This window comes from Mustela nivalis (assembly GCF_964662115.1).
Source record: "Mustela nivalis genome assembly, chromosome: 5".
NCBI lineage: Eukaryota > Metazoa > Chordata > Mammalia > Carnivora > Mustelidae > Mustela > Mustela nivalis.
The window spans coordinates 68,021,859-68,039,980 of NC_139024.1; the positions used below are offsets into that span (position 1 = coordinate 68,021,859).

At 36.1% G+C, this 18,122-nt stretch overlaps 1 protein-coding gene across 1 annotated transcript in view; it reads left to right on the forward strand.

Annotated features, from left to right (window-relative positions):
- Positions 1 to 18,122, forward strand: part of MOXD1 (monooxygenase DBH like 1) — a 91,909-nt gene that overhangs the window by 16,036 nt on the left and 57,751 nt on the right. The window contains exons 2-4 of the mRNA XM_082731446.1: positions 5,694 to 5,840; positions 7,458 to 7,625; positions 7,750 to 7,833. Coding sequence (XP_082587572.1) covers positions 5,694 to 5,840; positions 7,458 to 7,625; positions 7,750 to 7,833 — 399 coding nt within the window. The remainder of the gene's footprint in view (positions 1 to 5,693; positions 5,841 to 7,457; positions 7,626 to 7,749; positions 7,834 to 18,122) is intronic.

Below are 18,122 nucleotides of genomic sequence, written 5' to 3' on the forward strand. Positions count from 1 at the left end.
TTTTTTCCTCCAAGAAGATAATTGTACAAAATAATGATTCGATGTAATTATCCAGTCAGGTGACATGTAGCCCTTTATCAAACTGTCAGGAAACTGCTAAACTCACTGAGCAATACTTTATTGGATTTACCAATCTGCATGAAGGATTTTCAAGATTGACTATTCTTTGGGTGACTTGCTTTCTTTTCATCTCTTCTTTCCTCCCTCCCTTCCTTCTTTTCTTCCTCCTGGCAAGAACAGTTGAATGATAGGGAATTTGGGACTCAGATTTTTTTTTCTTTAACCTCTTTCTCTTTCTGGCGTACTTCATTGCACTTTTAAGGTTTGCCATATACCATTTTCTTTATTTTAAAATATTGACCCCATTAAGACTGTGTTGGGTTCGTTCATGTATTTTCTTAATACAGGTTGAAGGAAGAAAGAAGGTGTTGGGAGGGAATAATTTTATTCCCCTGAGTGAAACTATTTCCATACCACCAAGATGTTCATATAGGATGATGGCTCCTGAATTAGCATTAGAGGAAAAATTTATAATTTAGAATTTATTAATTATATAATAATTTATATAATTAATTAAAATAATGATTTAAAAATAATAATAATTTAGAATTAGCAAGAGGAAAGCAGGATGCTCCTTTAAAACTATACATATTTAATAAGCATCTGCAGTATGCAAGTAACTCAGGATATAAATTCACAGGAGAAAACATTCTGAAACATGGTTTCTCTCTCTTAGATCTGGGGGTTTTTTTTGTGGGTTTTTTTTGCATTTTTTTTTGTTATTGTTTTTGCCTTATTTCTTTAAAATAGGTAGGAAATGCCCTTTAAGTGTAAAAAGATTTCAAAGAGCTGTTGCATGCATCAACTTTTTTTTTTCTTTCTGAATGCTGATGTCAGTTTCATAAGATTCATGTCCATTTAGGGGCTAAAAGGTCACAACAACGTTCCCAGATTTCAGGGCCAGATGTGTCTGCGTGGCAGATCATGCCAGCTCAAACTCCTGCTAGCATCTGGTTAAACACATTCCACACCGATTTTAACCATATGTAAATGTAATTGAGAACAATTAAGAAAATAATCCGTCTCTCTCTTTTTGTTCCATTTATAGCACAAACAACTATATTAAAGGTACAAATTTATAGCTGGATTGATAAGATTAGCTTTCTATTTCCAGGCAATTACTGCATGGTTGAGAAGATAATTTTTATCTAGAATATATTGCAGGCTCCATGAGAACGCAAAAGAGGAGTAAGGATTCTAAGAGGGAATGATCACTTCCAGTTGGAATGATCAAAGAAAACTTCATAGAGGAGCTAGAGTCATGAGTCTTGAAGAGAAGGAAGTGTTTCACTGGAGTTAAGTTTCAGTGAGTGGATTTAGTGGGGAGGATTTCTCAGTGGAGTAAAGAGAGTAGGGGGAATAGAGAAGAGTGTGAATAAAAGCTAGGAGAGAGAAAAAGGCAGGATTTGAGGGGAATAATAAATAGATAATAGAGACCATGTGGCAGGGTTAATGGTGACACTCTGAAAAACCAGTTTAGGCTGAACTGTAGAAAAACTTGAATCTAAATTATAGAACTTTGTACTATAGACCATTGAATAAAATACAGTGACACACTGAGAGTGATTCTGATATAAATAATACAGGTGATACTCTGAAGTGAGGTAGAAGAAGTTGTAATAGAGTAGAAGTAAAAGATGGGATATTTTTTCCAAGGAGGAACTGATAGGATTGTGGAAGTGTGAGTAACAGAGGAAGAAGTTAAAGAAGACTGCCATTTTGAATTTGGATAGTGGGAGAATGGCAGGATACTGAAAGAAATTCAGGAAAACAAGTCTTAGAGACAAAGGGTGGATACAATTTTGGTTATATTGCACTCTGAAATGATACTAAGACTTCCAAGTGGAGTTATCCAGTAGACTTTTAGATATGTGATACTGAAGGAAGGCAGTGATTGGAAATGCCTAGAGTAGATGAGATTCCCAAAGAATGAAATATGAAGACAGGAGATAATGTCAGGGACAGAATTTGATGTTTATGCTTAGAGAATGGGAATAGTAGAGATAAACTGTCAGAAGTAGTCAGTAGTGGGGCTGTCCAGAAGTGAGAAATGTGGACACCCTTGCCTTTTCCCCAAGACTTACTTGTCCCCAAACCTAGGGGAAGAATTTAGACTTTCATCATTAACTATGATGTTTTCTGTAGGATTTTTTAATGGATGCTTTTTATAAGGTTAAGAACGTACCCTTCTGCTGTTTGCTGAGAGATTTTACCTTAAATGAATGTTTTAAATGGTTTTTCTGTATGTATTAAGATGATTCTGTGATTTCCTTTTTTAGACTTAAATGCAATGAATTGCATTGATTGATTTTATAATGTTGAACCAACTCTGCATGATAATGATATAGTATCCTTTTAAAAAAAATCACTGAATTCTATTTGCTAATACATATTTTTGTAATGTCTTTGATTTTGGTATCAGGGTAAGGCAGGCATCAAGCAATGATTTGGGCAGTGCTCTGTGGTCTTTATCTTCTGGAAGACTTTGTGAAGGGTTGATATTACCTCTTCCTTAAATATTTGGTAAAGTTCCAAGTGAAAGAAACTTGGCTTAGAATTTTCTTTGTAGGAAGATTTTTACCCTTGAGTACACTGTAGGGCTGTTCAGAGTATCTGTTTTCCTTAATGAATTTTGCTGGTTTATGTCTTTCAAACTTTGCCTGTTTCACATCTGAATTATCCAAGTTTCTTATGTCTAAGTGTACATAATATTATTAACTTTTTAATGCCTATAGAATCTAATGTAGTATTTCCCTTTCATTTCATTTGCATCTCTGGTTTCTCCTTGTCTCATCTGTACTTTATTTTATATATCTCTCTCCTGCTTTTCTTTTAGACTAGTATTTTTTTAATGATTCCAAAAAGTGAATATTATTTGGGATAGAAAGAAGGCAAGATATGAGCTGTCATGTATCATAACTGAAATTCTCTTAAAGTGAGATGCATGATCGTTAGCTGAGAGTGGGGAAATACTGGCATCTTAAAGAGAGAGGGTTCTAATATTTGTCTCAGGAGGCCTCCTGAGAATACAATAAGAGATTCACATGTGCATTTCTAAGCATTAGGAAGGGCCTAGCTCAAGAAAACATGTAACTGATATCTTGATAGCTAAGCTATGGTAGGCTCAAATCTGAAGACATGTATCAAAATGGGCCTTAAGAACTGGAGAATGTGGAGAAAATAAAATGGAATTACAGGGCTGCTTCACATTTCAGTTATAATAAAATCCATTCATGTTTCCCCCAATAAGTTTGAAGATAACCAGCATCTTTCAGACAATCACATGTTGCCAGAAGCCTAGATCTTTTACTTAACCATCACCTGTCTTTTCACAATATTGAACCCTCAGCAGTTGATGTAGCATAGATGTGCATGCAGTGGATCTTCAGGGAGACCTGAGTGAAGTTTCTCCCATTTTCTCACAGCTAAATTATCTGAAACGTCAGAAAAACGTTGAATAGCTGAAGGAATTGTTATTGGTGAGTGAGAATAGAAGGAATGGAAAGTTGGCGAGCCAGCTGGATATTCTGTGGGATTAATGGGTTTGGAAACATATTTGCAAGACTGGGATAATTATTCTACTCTTCATTGCCTTTTGTTTCGTCTTCTTTTTGTTTGCAAAAACCATGACTGCTTGAGTCGTGACATGAAATGTGAACTCAGTATCAAGGCTCCGTTTATCCAAATCCCTCTCTGTCTCTGGACATTGGTATTTCACCCACATATTGAAAATCTGTGTGATCAAAAGTGGGAGGATCACAATATGACAGGAATACTTCATTTGAATTGTTTTCACAGTTACAACCGGTTCTCAGAATAAATATTTTGACAGCCCCCAACTTTAGCAGCAGCAAAGTAACGTTTCATGTAAAAACAAACAATCAAAAAAACCTTAAAGTAGATATTTTCTGTAGACTTCCCAGCAGCGGCCACTACAGCGTGTAATAGTGGAGAAGGATACAGACTTAAGTCAGACAGTCTGGCTTTGAATACTGGCTTTTCAGCGTCCCAACTGCGTGATCCTGAGCAAAATTCTTGACCTTTTAACGCTTTCGTGTCTTTGTCTGTGAAAGAGGAAACTGGTTTTATCTCATAGACCTGATGTGAAGGTGGAAATGATTTAATGCGTGTGCACGTAATAATACACGCTTAAACCGAGCCTTGTGTGTGGGGTATGCTCAGTGAGTTGTAGTTGCCGTGAGGGTGAAAAAGGGTTAGTTAGGCTCTGTGCATCACCGATAATGGGTTTAAAAAAATTTTGGGATGTCAAATTTACACATACTCGATAGCTACTTCAAAAAGGTACTAGGAATAAAAATGCCAGATGTCATCCATTTGAGTGTGACATTTACCATTTAAGGTTTTTTCCTGGTGTACTTTATTTATTTATCTAAGCGTAGTGATCATTTCTTCAAATGCAATTTTAATGTTAGGAAAAAAATAATTGTAATTATGTTTCAGCATGCATTTTTGAAATCAGCCTTTTATGGCTCATTAAAAATAAAATATTCTCATGCACAGAAAGGCCAGGACAATTAAGGCCAACTTGTTGTCTTCTAGAAGTGATGAGAATTAGCACCATGAGTTTTATAATACAGTAATATATTAGTAAGGGCCAAGTGGTAAGACAGTAGGCAAATGGTAAAACACGGTAAGTAAATGGTATATGGTCTAGGGAAATATTTTGGATAAAAACCAAACTGCATTGGAAAAGGGGAAAGGAAATTAGCATTAAATGGGCAGTAATCCATTGTAGGCAATTTCCCCTCATTTCTTTATCTTTCAAAATCCATGAATAGGTATGTATTATCTCCCGTTTCACTAATGTTAGAACAAAAGCTCACAGAGTTTGACTTCAACAATTCTCCGAGGCTATTTAAGGTAGAGCCAGGGGTCAGGTTCTTGCCATTTGATTTCAAAGCCCACGACCTCTCTGTTGCATTTGTCTGCCTCCCAAAAGTTACCACTGATTAAGTTTAGTACAAAAATCATCGCTAATCCATATAAACAAAATTTCCCCAGTTTTTCAATATCTTGTAATTCAATGAGTTTAATTTCTTTCCGTTCTTTTCCACTGCATTTCATTTTAATGAGCATTGGGTATTACAGCACATACTGAAATGACCTGTATCCTCAGCTGGGGCCTCTTTGCTTTTAGGAGCGGTGATGGGAAGCCCCAACTGGGATAACAGTGGAAAAGGGCTTTCCTTGGGTTGGTTCTACATGGGTTGGTTCTATCTTTGTCCCAATCTAGTCAATTCACTTTGGAGCAAGCTGTTTCACAGTGTGGAAGTTCCTCTTTTCATTTGTATAATGACGGAAAAGTACTAGGTGATCTTTGATGTCTGTTTACTCCATCTCTTTCAATGCTCTATGATACCATAAATCCATATCACATTTTCCCAGAGCGCCTGAGGTCCAAATACGATTCAGTTTCATAGGGAACTGATTTCCTAGTTGGGATACTCCAGCTCCTTGAAAACTCCCAGGACTATAGAAATGACTGTAGATATAGGACTTTGTAATAAGCAAGCCCCAAATCACTTTTTTAAGGTCCTATAAATATTCCTAATCTAAATTCTTTTCATTCTGAATCTGGGATGTCCTAATTTTCTTTCCCATATTTTCCACAGGATTATTTTACAAATGCAAATAGAGAGTTGAAAAAAGATGCTCAACAAGATTACCACTTGGAATATGCCATGGAAAATAGCACCCACACAGTAATTGAATTTACCAGAGAGCTGCATACATGTGACATCAATGACAAGAGTATAACGGTACGGAGCCTATGTGAGAATGCATGCATGAAGATACTGTGCATTTATGGTTGTGAAACACTGCAGAATAAAAGGAACAAATATTTTAAAATAACCTTTGCAAACAAAGTCACACAGTCTGTTTTAGAGTACCTTTGAAATCTTTTTAGAAACCACAGAAAATCTAAGACTATACATTTGAAGAAAGGCAATTTTTGTTTTGAATCTCACATTTTGAAGGGCCATTTAAAGTGAGTGTGATTTTATCTGTAAGAGTTCTAGCTTTTTCTATATCAAGTTGGAGAATCCACAATAGATAAAGGTTGGAAAAAATATATTGCACAAGAGGGGATGATGATGCTGAATATCAGGGCATAATTCACCTGATTTGTGACTGGTTCATTTTTGTAAATTTCTAGAGTCGAGATGAATAGCAGATTGATTAAAATTGCTACCAACATGTTATACAAGATTTTTTATTGTCAGACTTCATGCAAACATTAATATCTTTATGCATATGCAAATTGAATATTTAGACAGTATATAATTCATGTGGTACTTAGGAAGTTTCATGAATTTCTTGGATCGATTTCATTCTGTATAGATCAATCAAATTATCTTTTTTATTTGATAAAGCTTCAAAGATGGGAATGTAAAAATCTGAAACAGTTTTGATTAACATTTAGTGTAAAGAGTCAAAGAGGAAGAAAAAGAACCCATGCAAAGACATGGATCACTTTTTATGTAATATACAGTGCAATTATACTTTAATTGGAAAAATAATTATAGTCATTTGACATATTAAGAAAGAATATAGCTTTTAAAATAAATAGCTTTTGCTTTATTATTTATTTTCAAAGTTCTCATTACAAAGATCTGGCAAAAACACCTTTATCTGTGGGAGGACTGAACAATTTCTTCACACCTCAGCAAGCCCTCCCCCTCCCTACTCCCTCTCCCCTTGGGCAATCTCTTGTTTGCTAAATGGAAACCAATTTCACCTGACAGTACTTTCCCTCATTGGGACACCCTAGTCCCTCGGAAATTCCCAGATTCATAAATGACTAAAGCTAGATTCTAGGATAATAAACCCCAAATCAGAAATTCTTCCTGTGTTTGCACTTTCTGTCAGTTCATACACATGACCGGGCTAGTGCCTAGGAAAATATATTATGAATGTAAAGGTACTGATCTGGAAAGTCGTTTTAATTTTCATTCTGTTTATTTTCCCTAAAATGTTGCATGGCATAAAAACAGGTTTTAATTTTATAGAATCTTGCATCTGAACAGGAGTATTTGCTTGGTAACTACGAGTTGCTAGTTTGCAGACCTAGTGTGAAGATTATTGACTGTTGTCATGCGTGTGAAAGGATAACCACGGAGTCCGTTGTTCTTTGCTCTCTCAGAAGACATAATCTTGCGTGCTGAGAGAGACTGTTTCTTCCAAAAAGAAAGTTGTCTATTTGATGACTTAATCAAATTGACAATTAATCCTAGAGACCATACTGAGGACTCCAAATGTCATTATTCTCTTTTCTTCACGTCTCTATCTGGCTTCCAATAGAGTTCTCTACACTCAGCTTAGTGGTTAGGTCAGGGCTCTCATGAGACGTAATGATGCCCCTGTGTGATCCCTAGGAGAGCACTGTGAGAGTGATCTGGGCGTACCACCATGAAGATGTGGGAGAAGCCGGCCCCAAGTACCATGACTCTAATCGTGGCACCAAGAGTCTACGACTATTGAATCCTGAGAAAACCAATGTGTTATCTACAGCCTTACGATACTTTGACCTGGTGAATCAGGACGTAAGTTTTTTCAGGTTTTATGGCTGGAAGGGTGGGTTTATTGAAATCGTGTAAGAGTTTTTAACTTACACTGCTGTGTTTAATAGTGTGACTTTGTGTTCCCTTCCCCTTTTTATTAAGACAGGTCCCCATCCCAAACAAAGGTACAACTTATTGGTGCCAAATGTTTAAGATTCCTGTGTTCCAAGAAAAGCATCATGTAATAAAGGTATGTGACTCAATCACAGGCTAAATTTAATATGTATGAATGAAGGAGAAATTGTTGTCAAAATGAAAATGACTAAAAAAACTGAAATGATTTTCAAGTATGTGAAAGTTATTTCAAGAACAAAGAACTGGCTTATCAGACTCACACCCTGTCTTGGCAGTCACTGAATTTAGAGAGAAATCTTGGATTGTAGCCGGGATTTTGATTTTTGTCTCCTAATTTTACATTTTAAGCTAAAAGTTGGGGGATGCGTTTGAACACTGCTAGTTATTTCTCTTTTCTTTTTTTTAAAAAGATTTTATTTATTTATTTATTTTAGAGAGAGAGCGCATTCACGTGGGCACATAGGGTAGGGCAGGGAGGAGTAGAGGGGGAGGGAAAGGATTAAGGAGCAAGAATCTCAAGCAGAACTCCATGCTCGGTGGGGAGCCTGACAGGGGTGGGGGGGCTCAGTCTCTCAACCCAGAGATCATGACCTGGGTCAAAATGAAGAGTCGGACACTTAACCGACTGAGCCAGCCAAGCACCCCAACACTGGTTATTTCTTAGGCAACATTGTACAGTTGGAATTGCTGGAGTTTCCATTTAAATAATACATTTGCATATCAATAAGTTATATACAGGAAGATTACATTCCCCACCAATATTGTTTAAAAATGTCTGCTTCATTGTAAATATTGGATATGGTCAAAAAAATGTTTTTTATAGTGATTTTTTTTTGAAAACAGGAAAATGAGTGGATTCCCACAACATTAAAAAATTCAGAATTGGGTAAGAAAGAAGCCCACTTTGCCTGTGGCCTTTAATTTCCTCCCACCTCTACCAAAAATAGTCTCCCAAAACTTTTGCATGTAGTTAGTGAACGAACAAGTATTTTTGAGGGATTACACGTCCTTGGCTCTGTGCTAGAAAGTGGTAGTTCCACAGAGCCTGAATATATAGCCCATGCATTCGAAGAACCTGGGAGAAGTGTCCTAGACACAGGAAAGAAGAACATAGAATTCAGTCGTGATACAAATGCTCTAAACATTCAGAAAGCCGACGTCATCCGCTTTTCGCCAGCCCCCAGACCATGTAACAAGGCAGTGTGGATGTGAGAAAGGAGCAAACCTGTAGATTCTAGAATCCAGAAGGAAGTATATGGGCTCGACTCACAGGTTGTTTCTTGAACTAATTTTGTGCTCTCAGGTAAGTAGTGCTGGGGTAATGCCCTGGCTTCTTCGTCTGTAAAGGGTGGTCCATTGTAACACTGCCCTGCTAACCTCAAAACATTTTGGCAGAAATGGAAACACTGAGTACATTCTATAATGTGAATTAAATTTGTTAATTACTAATATATTTGTCCAGAGGCACAGAGCTGGCTTTTGTTTGTACATATGATTCATAACTACTTACAGAGACAAGAGGGGCAGGTTGAGGGAATGTTTATTGAATTACTAAGTAGTCCTAAATATTTGTGGAGTATTTTTGCAATTAGAAGACTTCAAATGAGACACTTATTTCTGTGCAATGTTATTTTCTGTTTCCTCCATGTGCCTTAATACTGTGCCTAAGGCCAGTATTATGCCAGTGAAAAGCCTTTCTCAGGAAAGAGAATGGTATATTTATATATACTTTGTGTCATATTGTACTGTGTGTCATTTGCAGTAAATTTAAAGGGAACTCAGCTTAAGGGACAAATGTATAAAACTATAGGGTCAGAAATGAAAGCAAATGTTTCATAAAATGGGTCCCTGATTCATTTTTCAGCAAATGTTAATTGATAGGATATGAAGCCCTTAACTACTTACATCAATGCATTTTTAAAAAAGATTTTATTTATTTATTTGACAGAGAAAGAGAGCACAAGCAGGAGGGAGAGGAGGGAGCCCGTTGTGGGGCTTGATCCCAGGACTCTGGGATCATGACCTGAGCTGAAGGCAGGCACTTAACCCACTGAACCACCCAGATGCCCCCATCAATGCATTTTTATTTTCAGTTGTTATTTTTTTAAAATATTTTATTTATTTATTTGGCAGAGAGAGAAATCACAAGTAGGCAAAGAGGCAGGCAGGGGGTGGGGTGGGAAGCAGGCTCCCTGCTGAGCAGAGAGCCCGATATAGGGCTCGATCCCAGGGCCCTGAGATCATGACCTGAGCTGAAGGCAGAGGCTTAACCCGCTGAACCACCCAGGCGCCCCTTTTAGTTGTTATTAATGTTAATAATTAAGTTGAATGAAAAACGAATTTGCTCTTAAGGGGAGTCAGTATATCTTCCAACTCTCGAAGTAGGACACTTACTCAGTTTCCCATCAAAGACATGATAACCATCTCATGGTTATCATAGTAATGCTCAGATGTGTGGGCATGTATTAAGTATCTGGAGTTCTATAAGATGATGAAAGTTCTTTATTCCTAGCAAGAGGGGATTTGAGGGAGAGAGGAGTGGTTATACAAAATTTGGGTGCTGTAGGGGCAGAGGGTTGGTGGCTGGAACTTAAAATTCTGTAATTACTTAAGAATACCATTTATAGAATAGGTTCCCGAGCTTGTTAAACCCTGAAACATTTTAAAGGTTGTTAAGTATTATGAAACATTTTACTTAGAAATGAACTCAAGGTCTACAAAAAAGAGAAGGGGTGCCTGGCTGGCTCAGTCGGGGGAGAATGTGACTTCTGACCTCTAGGTTGTGAGTTCGAGCTCCATGTTGGGTGAAGAGATTACTTAAAAATAAAGTCTTGGGGCACCTGGGTGGCTCAGTGGGTAAAGGCCTCTGCCTTCAGCTCAGGTCATGATCCCAAGGTCCTGGGATTGAGCCCTATATCTGGCTCTCTGCTCTGCAGGGAGCCTGCTTCCTCCCCCTCTCTCTTTCTGCCTGCCTCTCTACCTACTTGTGATTTCTCTCTCTCTGTCAAATAAATAAAATCTTTAAAAAAAAGAAAATAAAGTCTTAAAAAGGAAAAAAACCCAAAAAGAGAAAAGAAAGCTCTAGTTAGAAAATAAATCCAAAATATTTAAATTGTAAAAATAGGGAAACCTGGGTGGTTCACTTGGTCAAGTGACTGATTTTGGCTCAGATCCTGATCTCAGGTTCCTGCCTCAGGGTCCCAGCTCAGCAGGCAGGGCAGTTGGTTTGAGGCTTCTTTCTCTTGCCCTGCCCCTCCCCCAACTGGCTCTCTCCTTTTCTCTCTCTCTCTCTCAAATAAATAAACAAATCTTGAAAAATAAAGATGATAAAAATAATTCAGGTTCTACATGTTTGGAGACAGTCTTAAAAAAGTTTTAATTTGTGGCATATGCCAGTTTACAATAAAATTTTAATTAGTTTCTGCAGTAGAATTCATAGATTTAATACCTATCTTGAGAAATTACCTAACTTCCATTGTCTTTCCCTTAGCAGAGATGATTTCTAGTAATTTAAGAAAATTGTATCTTCTTTTCACAGACTCAAAGACTCATATGTTTTGAAAAGCCATGAGCTAGGTGCTTGTCCTTATTCCTTATTTTATGTCCCACAAATCACTGGATCAAAAAGTCTCAGTTCTCTGATACAAAAAACAAAATGTACTTTCTCAGAAAAAAGAAATGCCTTTTATATTGTGTTATATTATGTGTCATTTGCAGTGAGTTTTAAGAACATATTGATAATAGTAATACTGCAAGAAATCAACTTTGTTGTCTGCACTCTCATTTCAAACAAAGAAAAGTGTATAATTGCAGTTTGATTGTTAATACTACTGCCCAGTATACGTTTTGTAGTTGTAATAACTATAAAATTAAGCTGATAAATAAAATATATCAGTGGCTTTTTGTGAATATATTTAATGTAAATGACTAAAATAAAAAATATTGATTACATTTTAATTTAAATTTTAATCATGTAATGATAACAATCATTTGCTACCAAAAATATGAAATAAGGTAAATATTTTCTAAAATTATAAACTAACAAGGTAAATAATTTCTAAAAATATAAACAAAAAAGGTCAATAATTCCATCTGCAGGAGAAATGGGATTATGATAAAAATTGTTGGTGACTTTAATTCACTTGTGATTCCAATTTATTGATTTGTATTTTGATTTTTGTGGAAAATATTTAAATTGTGATTTGAAAATATTTGTATTATCAGATGACAGAATCTCACACTAGAAGATAGATATGGAGATTATTAAAAAAAAACTCTTAACAATTTATACTAAAATCATACCTCTCATGTGAGACCACTTCTGTGACTCTCATGAGACCCACTGTCCAGCCCATATCTCCCTATCTGAATATGACCCTATTTAAGCTTTGCCAAATAAGTAACTTCACCTTAAATTTAAAGTTTTGGGAGAAAGTGATTTTTTTCTACTCTTTTTAGTCGATAGTGATATCATTATCACCTGATAGTAACAGCTGGAGATGATCTGCTAGAAGCTGGGGTTATCAGTTGGTTTAGCACACTGTTTTGTGTGTGTGTATATGTGTGTAGCCTTTACTGCCAGAGAATTCTCCATAGATGAACTGAACTCTGAACTCCTCCATTTAAACTTGATCTATCTTATTTGACTTAATAAATAATTTTTGATGGCCTATCATGTTAAAGAGGAGGAAAAGAAGAACAGCCAGCTGACTCCTCATCCTGTAGCCATCTCGCCTTAAAGGCGCAGCTTTCTTATAGGGCAGCAGTTAAGCCCTTTGGTCTCGTAGGTGAGTTCTGTGCTCTGATGGGCCAGATGTGGATGCCTTCTTGCCATTATTAGACATTTATCCATGGGAAAGTTATTTGTCACCAACATTTTATGATTTAAATTCTAATGGTAACTTCCTGTGGGATTATTTGGACTGAAGGTTATGTAGCAATTAAAAAACTTTTATTGCCACTTGGCACTGTATCTGACACATAGAAAACTCTTACCAAACTCAGCTATTATTATCAGGCTTTCTTTCCCCCACCCAATGTTGCTGTCTGAATTACTTTTCACTGAAAACTGCTATTTAGTGAGGAGACCCAAAAGAGGAAAGAGCGTCATGCTAAAAGATTGACTATGGCTGAGTGTTAAGGGAGAATTACCTTTACTTTTTGTGTGACCACTGGCAAATTATTTACTTCCTTGTGCCTCAGTTTTTTCGCCTGGAAAATGGGTGTAATAGTTCTCACCGAATAGGGTTGTTATGACTTTTAAGTGAATCAAAGGAATTTAACAGATGTATTTAGAACAATGCCTGGCACACAGTGTTTGTTAAATAAGTAAATAAAATTAAGTAGATCATTAGCAATACTCAGTCGCTAATCTGTCAATCATCTTGGTTTCTGGGTTGTTGAGGGATCCCAAACCAGTCAATCCTTTCTAAACAGTCAGAATTCCAAATGAAACCCAGATTGTCCCTCGTTTCACTTAGGGAGGCCACCTTGAAAACTTTCCGTTGTAGAGAAATGTGAAGTTGAGATAAACAAAACACTATCATCATTCTTTTCATCAATAGATGCAGTAAGAGAAATGCTCTGCTGTCTACTTGCTACTGAACAGAACGCTTTTCTTGACATGATATTAGATGCTGCTGTTCTTTTCCATTGGTGCCATTCATAAATCTGAATGATTTAATTTGGGGGAATGTTTCCTAGGACAAGAAAATCTAAGAATAATTGACTCTGAATGACCATGAAATGTTCTTGAAGCCAGAGTACTGTATAGCCATGAAATAGTCATTCAAAAATTGACTTTCCTGTCCTAGACACATGGCATGAGTATATGGGCTTAGGTACCATGTTAAATAAACATTGCCGGTCAGTTTCCCTGTTATGTTTATTTCTCTTCCTCCTCCTCTCCCTCCACTCCCCCATCCCCCCTCTTCCTCCCCACCTCCTTCTTCCTCTTTCTTCCTCCTCTTCCTCTCCTCATCCTTTTTTTCTAAATTAAAGGACACCATCACATAGAAAGCTTCAGCATTAACATATTCAGAAATGTCAAGTGTGATAGAGGATTTCTATTTTTGAAAATGTGTAAGACTTCTAGGTTAAATTTAGTAAATTGTAAGAATTTTCAGTGTCAAACTACAGGACTTGACAACTATTAGAATGATCTCTTGTCAGTTTATCTTCTTCCTTTTTTCCCCTGAAATGATATTTCAAAATATATTTTCATTGATGTGATTTTTCTTCTCTGATGGAAATAACATTTTGGTTTGTCTTCAGGATGCATTTCCACAGACCCTATGCTTTAGTTCTCATTATTTTTTCATGTGTTCACCTTCAGTTTCTCGTCATTAGGTGGGAGACTAGCAGATGTTTGCTGTTGACTGTTGACTGAATGGTTGTAGTTTCACCCATTTACATCCAACTCTTTTAAACTTTTTTTAGCTTATCACTGTTTCCCTTTGTCTTTTTACCAATTTAACCATATCTTCTAAAGGCAAATCTTTGGATATTTAGCTAGATCTATTTAGTATGTTGAAAGAAATTAACTTTCAAAGTATGCCTTCTAAGAAAATACTTTCTATTCCTTTTAAGTACTTGGCAACACTATATTTGATTATTAAATTCTTAATACCGATGATTATCCCAGCGCCTGTGCATTTTGTCACCCATTGACAAAATGGAAAACTTTTTATCCTCTATAGAAATTATACTGTAAAATTATAAGAATCTTCTTCTTTAGGAATTTGTCATCAAAATTTATAAATACCAAAATAATTTTATATGTATGTATATTTCAGTGTATCTGTAGTTTCATATATCTCTTATGCACTAGAAGAGATGAAAATACTTGGCCATTTACTGTGGCTGAAATTATAACTCTGTACAGAAAAAAAGTGGGTAGAACTCCGCTCCTAACAATAAAGAGTTGACTCAAATTAGCACATTTGAAAGATTGCTGTCTTAGATTGTTCAGTGTTGCAAAGTTCCTTTCCAGATCTTCTTGAGTTACATCTACTTGACAGAAACATTGGAGATTGTCTAGCTACTTGGGTGTTCTTAATAGCCACTTGAGAATACAAGGTAATTGAATTCACTTTGAAAGCATGTCTTTTCATGGAAGTGATTTATTGCTAACTCTGTCACTAATTAGCTTTCCGACCTTAGAGAAAGTACTTAACCTCTCCCTGGTCCTCAAATTCCTTGTCTGTAAGATAAAGGGATTGGATCCAATGATTTCAAATGGCTCATTTTACTTCTAACTATCTATGACTTGCTAAACCTGAAAGTGAACTACGTGCTGGGGTTCAGATGCCATGGTCTGAATTGCAGATTCTCCTGCTTCTCACCATCCCTAGGCTTGCTAGGGTGAGAATGCTTAGGACCCTATTGCTTTCCTTGAAGTTTAAAGGCCTCTTTCTTTAATCCCTTGGGCCTGGGTTCTCCTAGCATGTATTTTGAGATTTAGATTCTCATCTGTAAATGGAGATAATAATTCTTGTCTCAAGTGATAACTACCATTATCAAATGAAATAATATTCATGGAGTTCTTTTATTTTTGGCCTGTGTTAGATAGCTCATAAATACTACCTACATTTCCAATTTACATTGGATTTCAGAGACCTCTAAATCTTGGAAATAACCTAAGTGAAATAAATCTAAGTAAATAAATAAATCTAAATCTTGGACATAATGTCAGTTTTAAATAAGGGTAGAAATTAAGAATGCCACTGTGAGCAAAGCTTGCAGATTGGTGCAGTACATAGTTGAGGCTCTGGAGATAGGGACAAGTTGTATTCTAACTCTGCGTTTCATTTGCTTGATGACCTTGGAGAAACTTAACTTTCAGAATTTACATCTCTACTTGTAAAGTAGGAAAAATAATTTCCAGTGAAGATGAAATAAATACAAGTGAAAACACCTGTTGCATAAAAGGCTCATAATTGCTCATTTTCTTCTCTTGATGGGGATTACAGAGACGGACGACTCAAACTTCATCTAGTACTTTCTCATACTTATCAGGGCTGCACTGAAATCATGATAGGAAGTCAGTTTCTATTTTATTTTGAAGAAAAGATTCCCTGGGAATTAGATTTCATAGTTTTGCTCCCATTATTCTAACCCAAATGAAATTTAAGCTCATTTCCTCCTGTTCCTGTCTAAGTAAGGATAAAATCCAGCTGGTGAATATCCTCTGGGAAATATTCTTTCACATTCTTAGGTCACCCATTACCCTCCCATTTTGCGGCCTTAAATAGTCCCATTTTCACAGATAGAAAAAGATATTTCTTCTTCTTTGTCCTTCTACCACCCAACTCTACTCCCAATCTAGTACATTTTTAAAAAGTAGTCTAAAAGGTTGGACAAAAATATTGAAAAGCATTAGCACATTTATTGATAATTATTGGCTATAAAAATTGACAAATAAGTTAACAAACAGCACTTTTACCGAAAGCACTAAATCTGTACTAAGATATTTATGTAGGATTCTAGGTGTTGATGGCAAAATAGGTGTAAGAAGAAGGATGGTAATATGCAGATAGGAGTGACTTTTACTTAAATGTAAAAATAATTTTACTTAAAAGTAAAAAAAAATTTTTTGTACTTTTATTTAAAGGCAAATTTCTTTTCTTTTTTTTTTTTTTTACTTTTACTTAAAGGCCGGGAGGTATTATTTAAAGTATAACTTTAAATACATTTTCTTGTTAGATTTTCACAGCCTCCTACAAGGCAAGTTGAATTAGCACCACTTTCCAGATGAGCACGCTGAGGCATAGCTGCCTAAGTAACTTGCTTAACACTATCATACAAATTCTGTGAGGCAGAGTCAAGACCGAGCACAGATCTTCCTACCAAAATTACTGGACCTTTCTCTCTACAATTCTACTAACCCAAGCCTTCTAGCTGATATGCGCTGCAATGAAAAGTAATTTGGGTGAGAGGTATCTAATAGCTTGTATCCAGCCACAGGTCCTTTGAGTCAGTTTCTCAGAGCCAAGGCCTCTTTTGAATCCGATAAGATCAGGGCAGAGACCGAAGGCTTCTTGAGCAAATGCCATCAGAACCTTCCCAGAGATACCAGTTCAAAGGTCCTGGGATCTGACATAGACCTAGTTGGGTGACGTTTGAGCAGACAGAACTCTGCTGTTTTCATGCTTGAGGTTTGGAAAGACTCATTAACAGGAAATGACACATAAACTATCATTTGAGATTTAAGAAGTCACTTAAATGAGACTAGAGTTGAAATGATTAGGTGAAAGATTATCCATATGGCTATAAAAAGACACAGAATATTAAATATTAGAGATGATGGTAGGGAGAAAAGAATTGGAAAAAAAATTCAGTGAAAAGAGAGTAGTCTGCTAATCTTACGGGACACGTCTTGTAACACAAGAATCATGGGGAACAAGACCATAACCTTCTGTTTTAAGCTGAGTTACAGTCCTCTTTGGAGAGAAGTAAAAATAATGGCGATGATCTATTTTATTCCCCTTCACTCTGAAAAGGGACTTATGGGAAGAAACAATGCTTTAATTTGGAAGTTAAATTTAGAGCAAAACGCCCAGAAAAAAGTTTTCTAAAATCAGGAAGAGCTATGTTGTTGGAGAGAGAACTAGAACTACTGGCATCTCAGCATGGCCTAAGAGCCAGGCTGAAAGCCGGGTTCTACTTCTGAACTAACCATTGGTCACTGGAAAGTTATTATGTAGGCATCACCGTGAGTCTCAAGAGATTAATTCACGTTAATAACACAATTCAAAGACTATCAACCTGTGTAACTGAGAGGTTGTTCTAAGCCATCTTTAGCCTTTAAAATTCTAGGACCTTAGTTAAATATCAGAATTAACAAAACTGGAAACTTATAAAATAAGTTTCTAAACTTGGTATCTGTATAACATTTATAAAACTGTAATAAAAGGTTGTCCTAAAAAGTTGTAAAAGAAGAGAATTTTTGTGTGTGTTCCCACAGGATATAATATGCCAAATTTAAGTTATTTTTGTTTTCAATGTAAAAAATTACACACTTATCAAAACAGAATGTCATCCATTGTTTCCTTTTTGATCCAATAATGAATATTTTTTCTAGTTTTTTTTTGAATGGTTCCTTTAGAAATGGGCAGGAAAATGTTCCGTATGTGGTGGACTCTCACTTTAAATAAATATCTACTATTTGATTTTATAAAACTCATAAATCAGAGGTCAGTTTTAGATCATCCTAATCAAGTTATAAAAGACTACAGAGCTGTGTTCTTTAAAATACCTCTTTTGGTGTGTTTAAAGTGAGTGTGTTTCTACACATGAAAGTTTGATTATTATTTTATAAAGAAAAATATTACTCTCACTTGCAAAACCGTTGTGGTTGAATCTTGCTTCATTGAGTCACTGTGTTTTTCTTGATTCATAATCTCG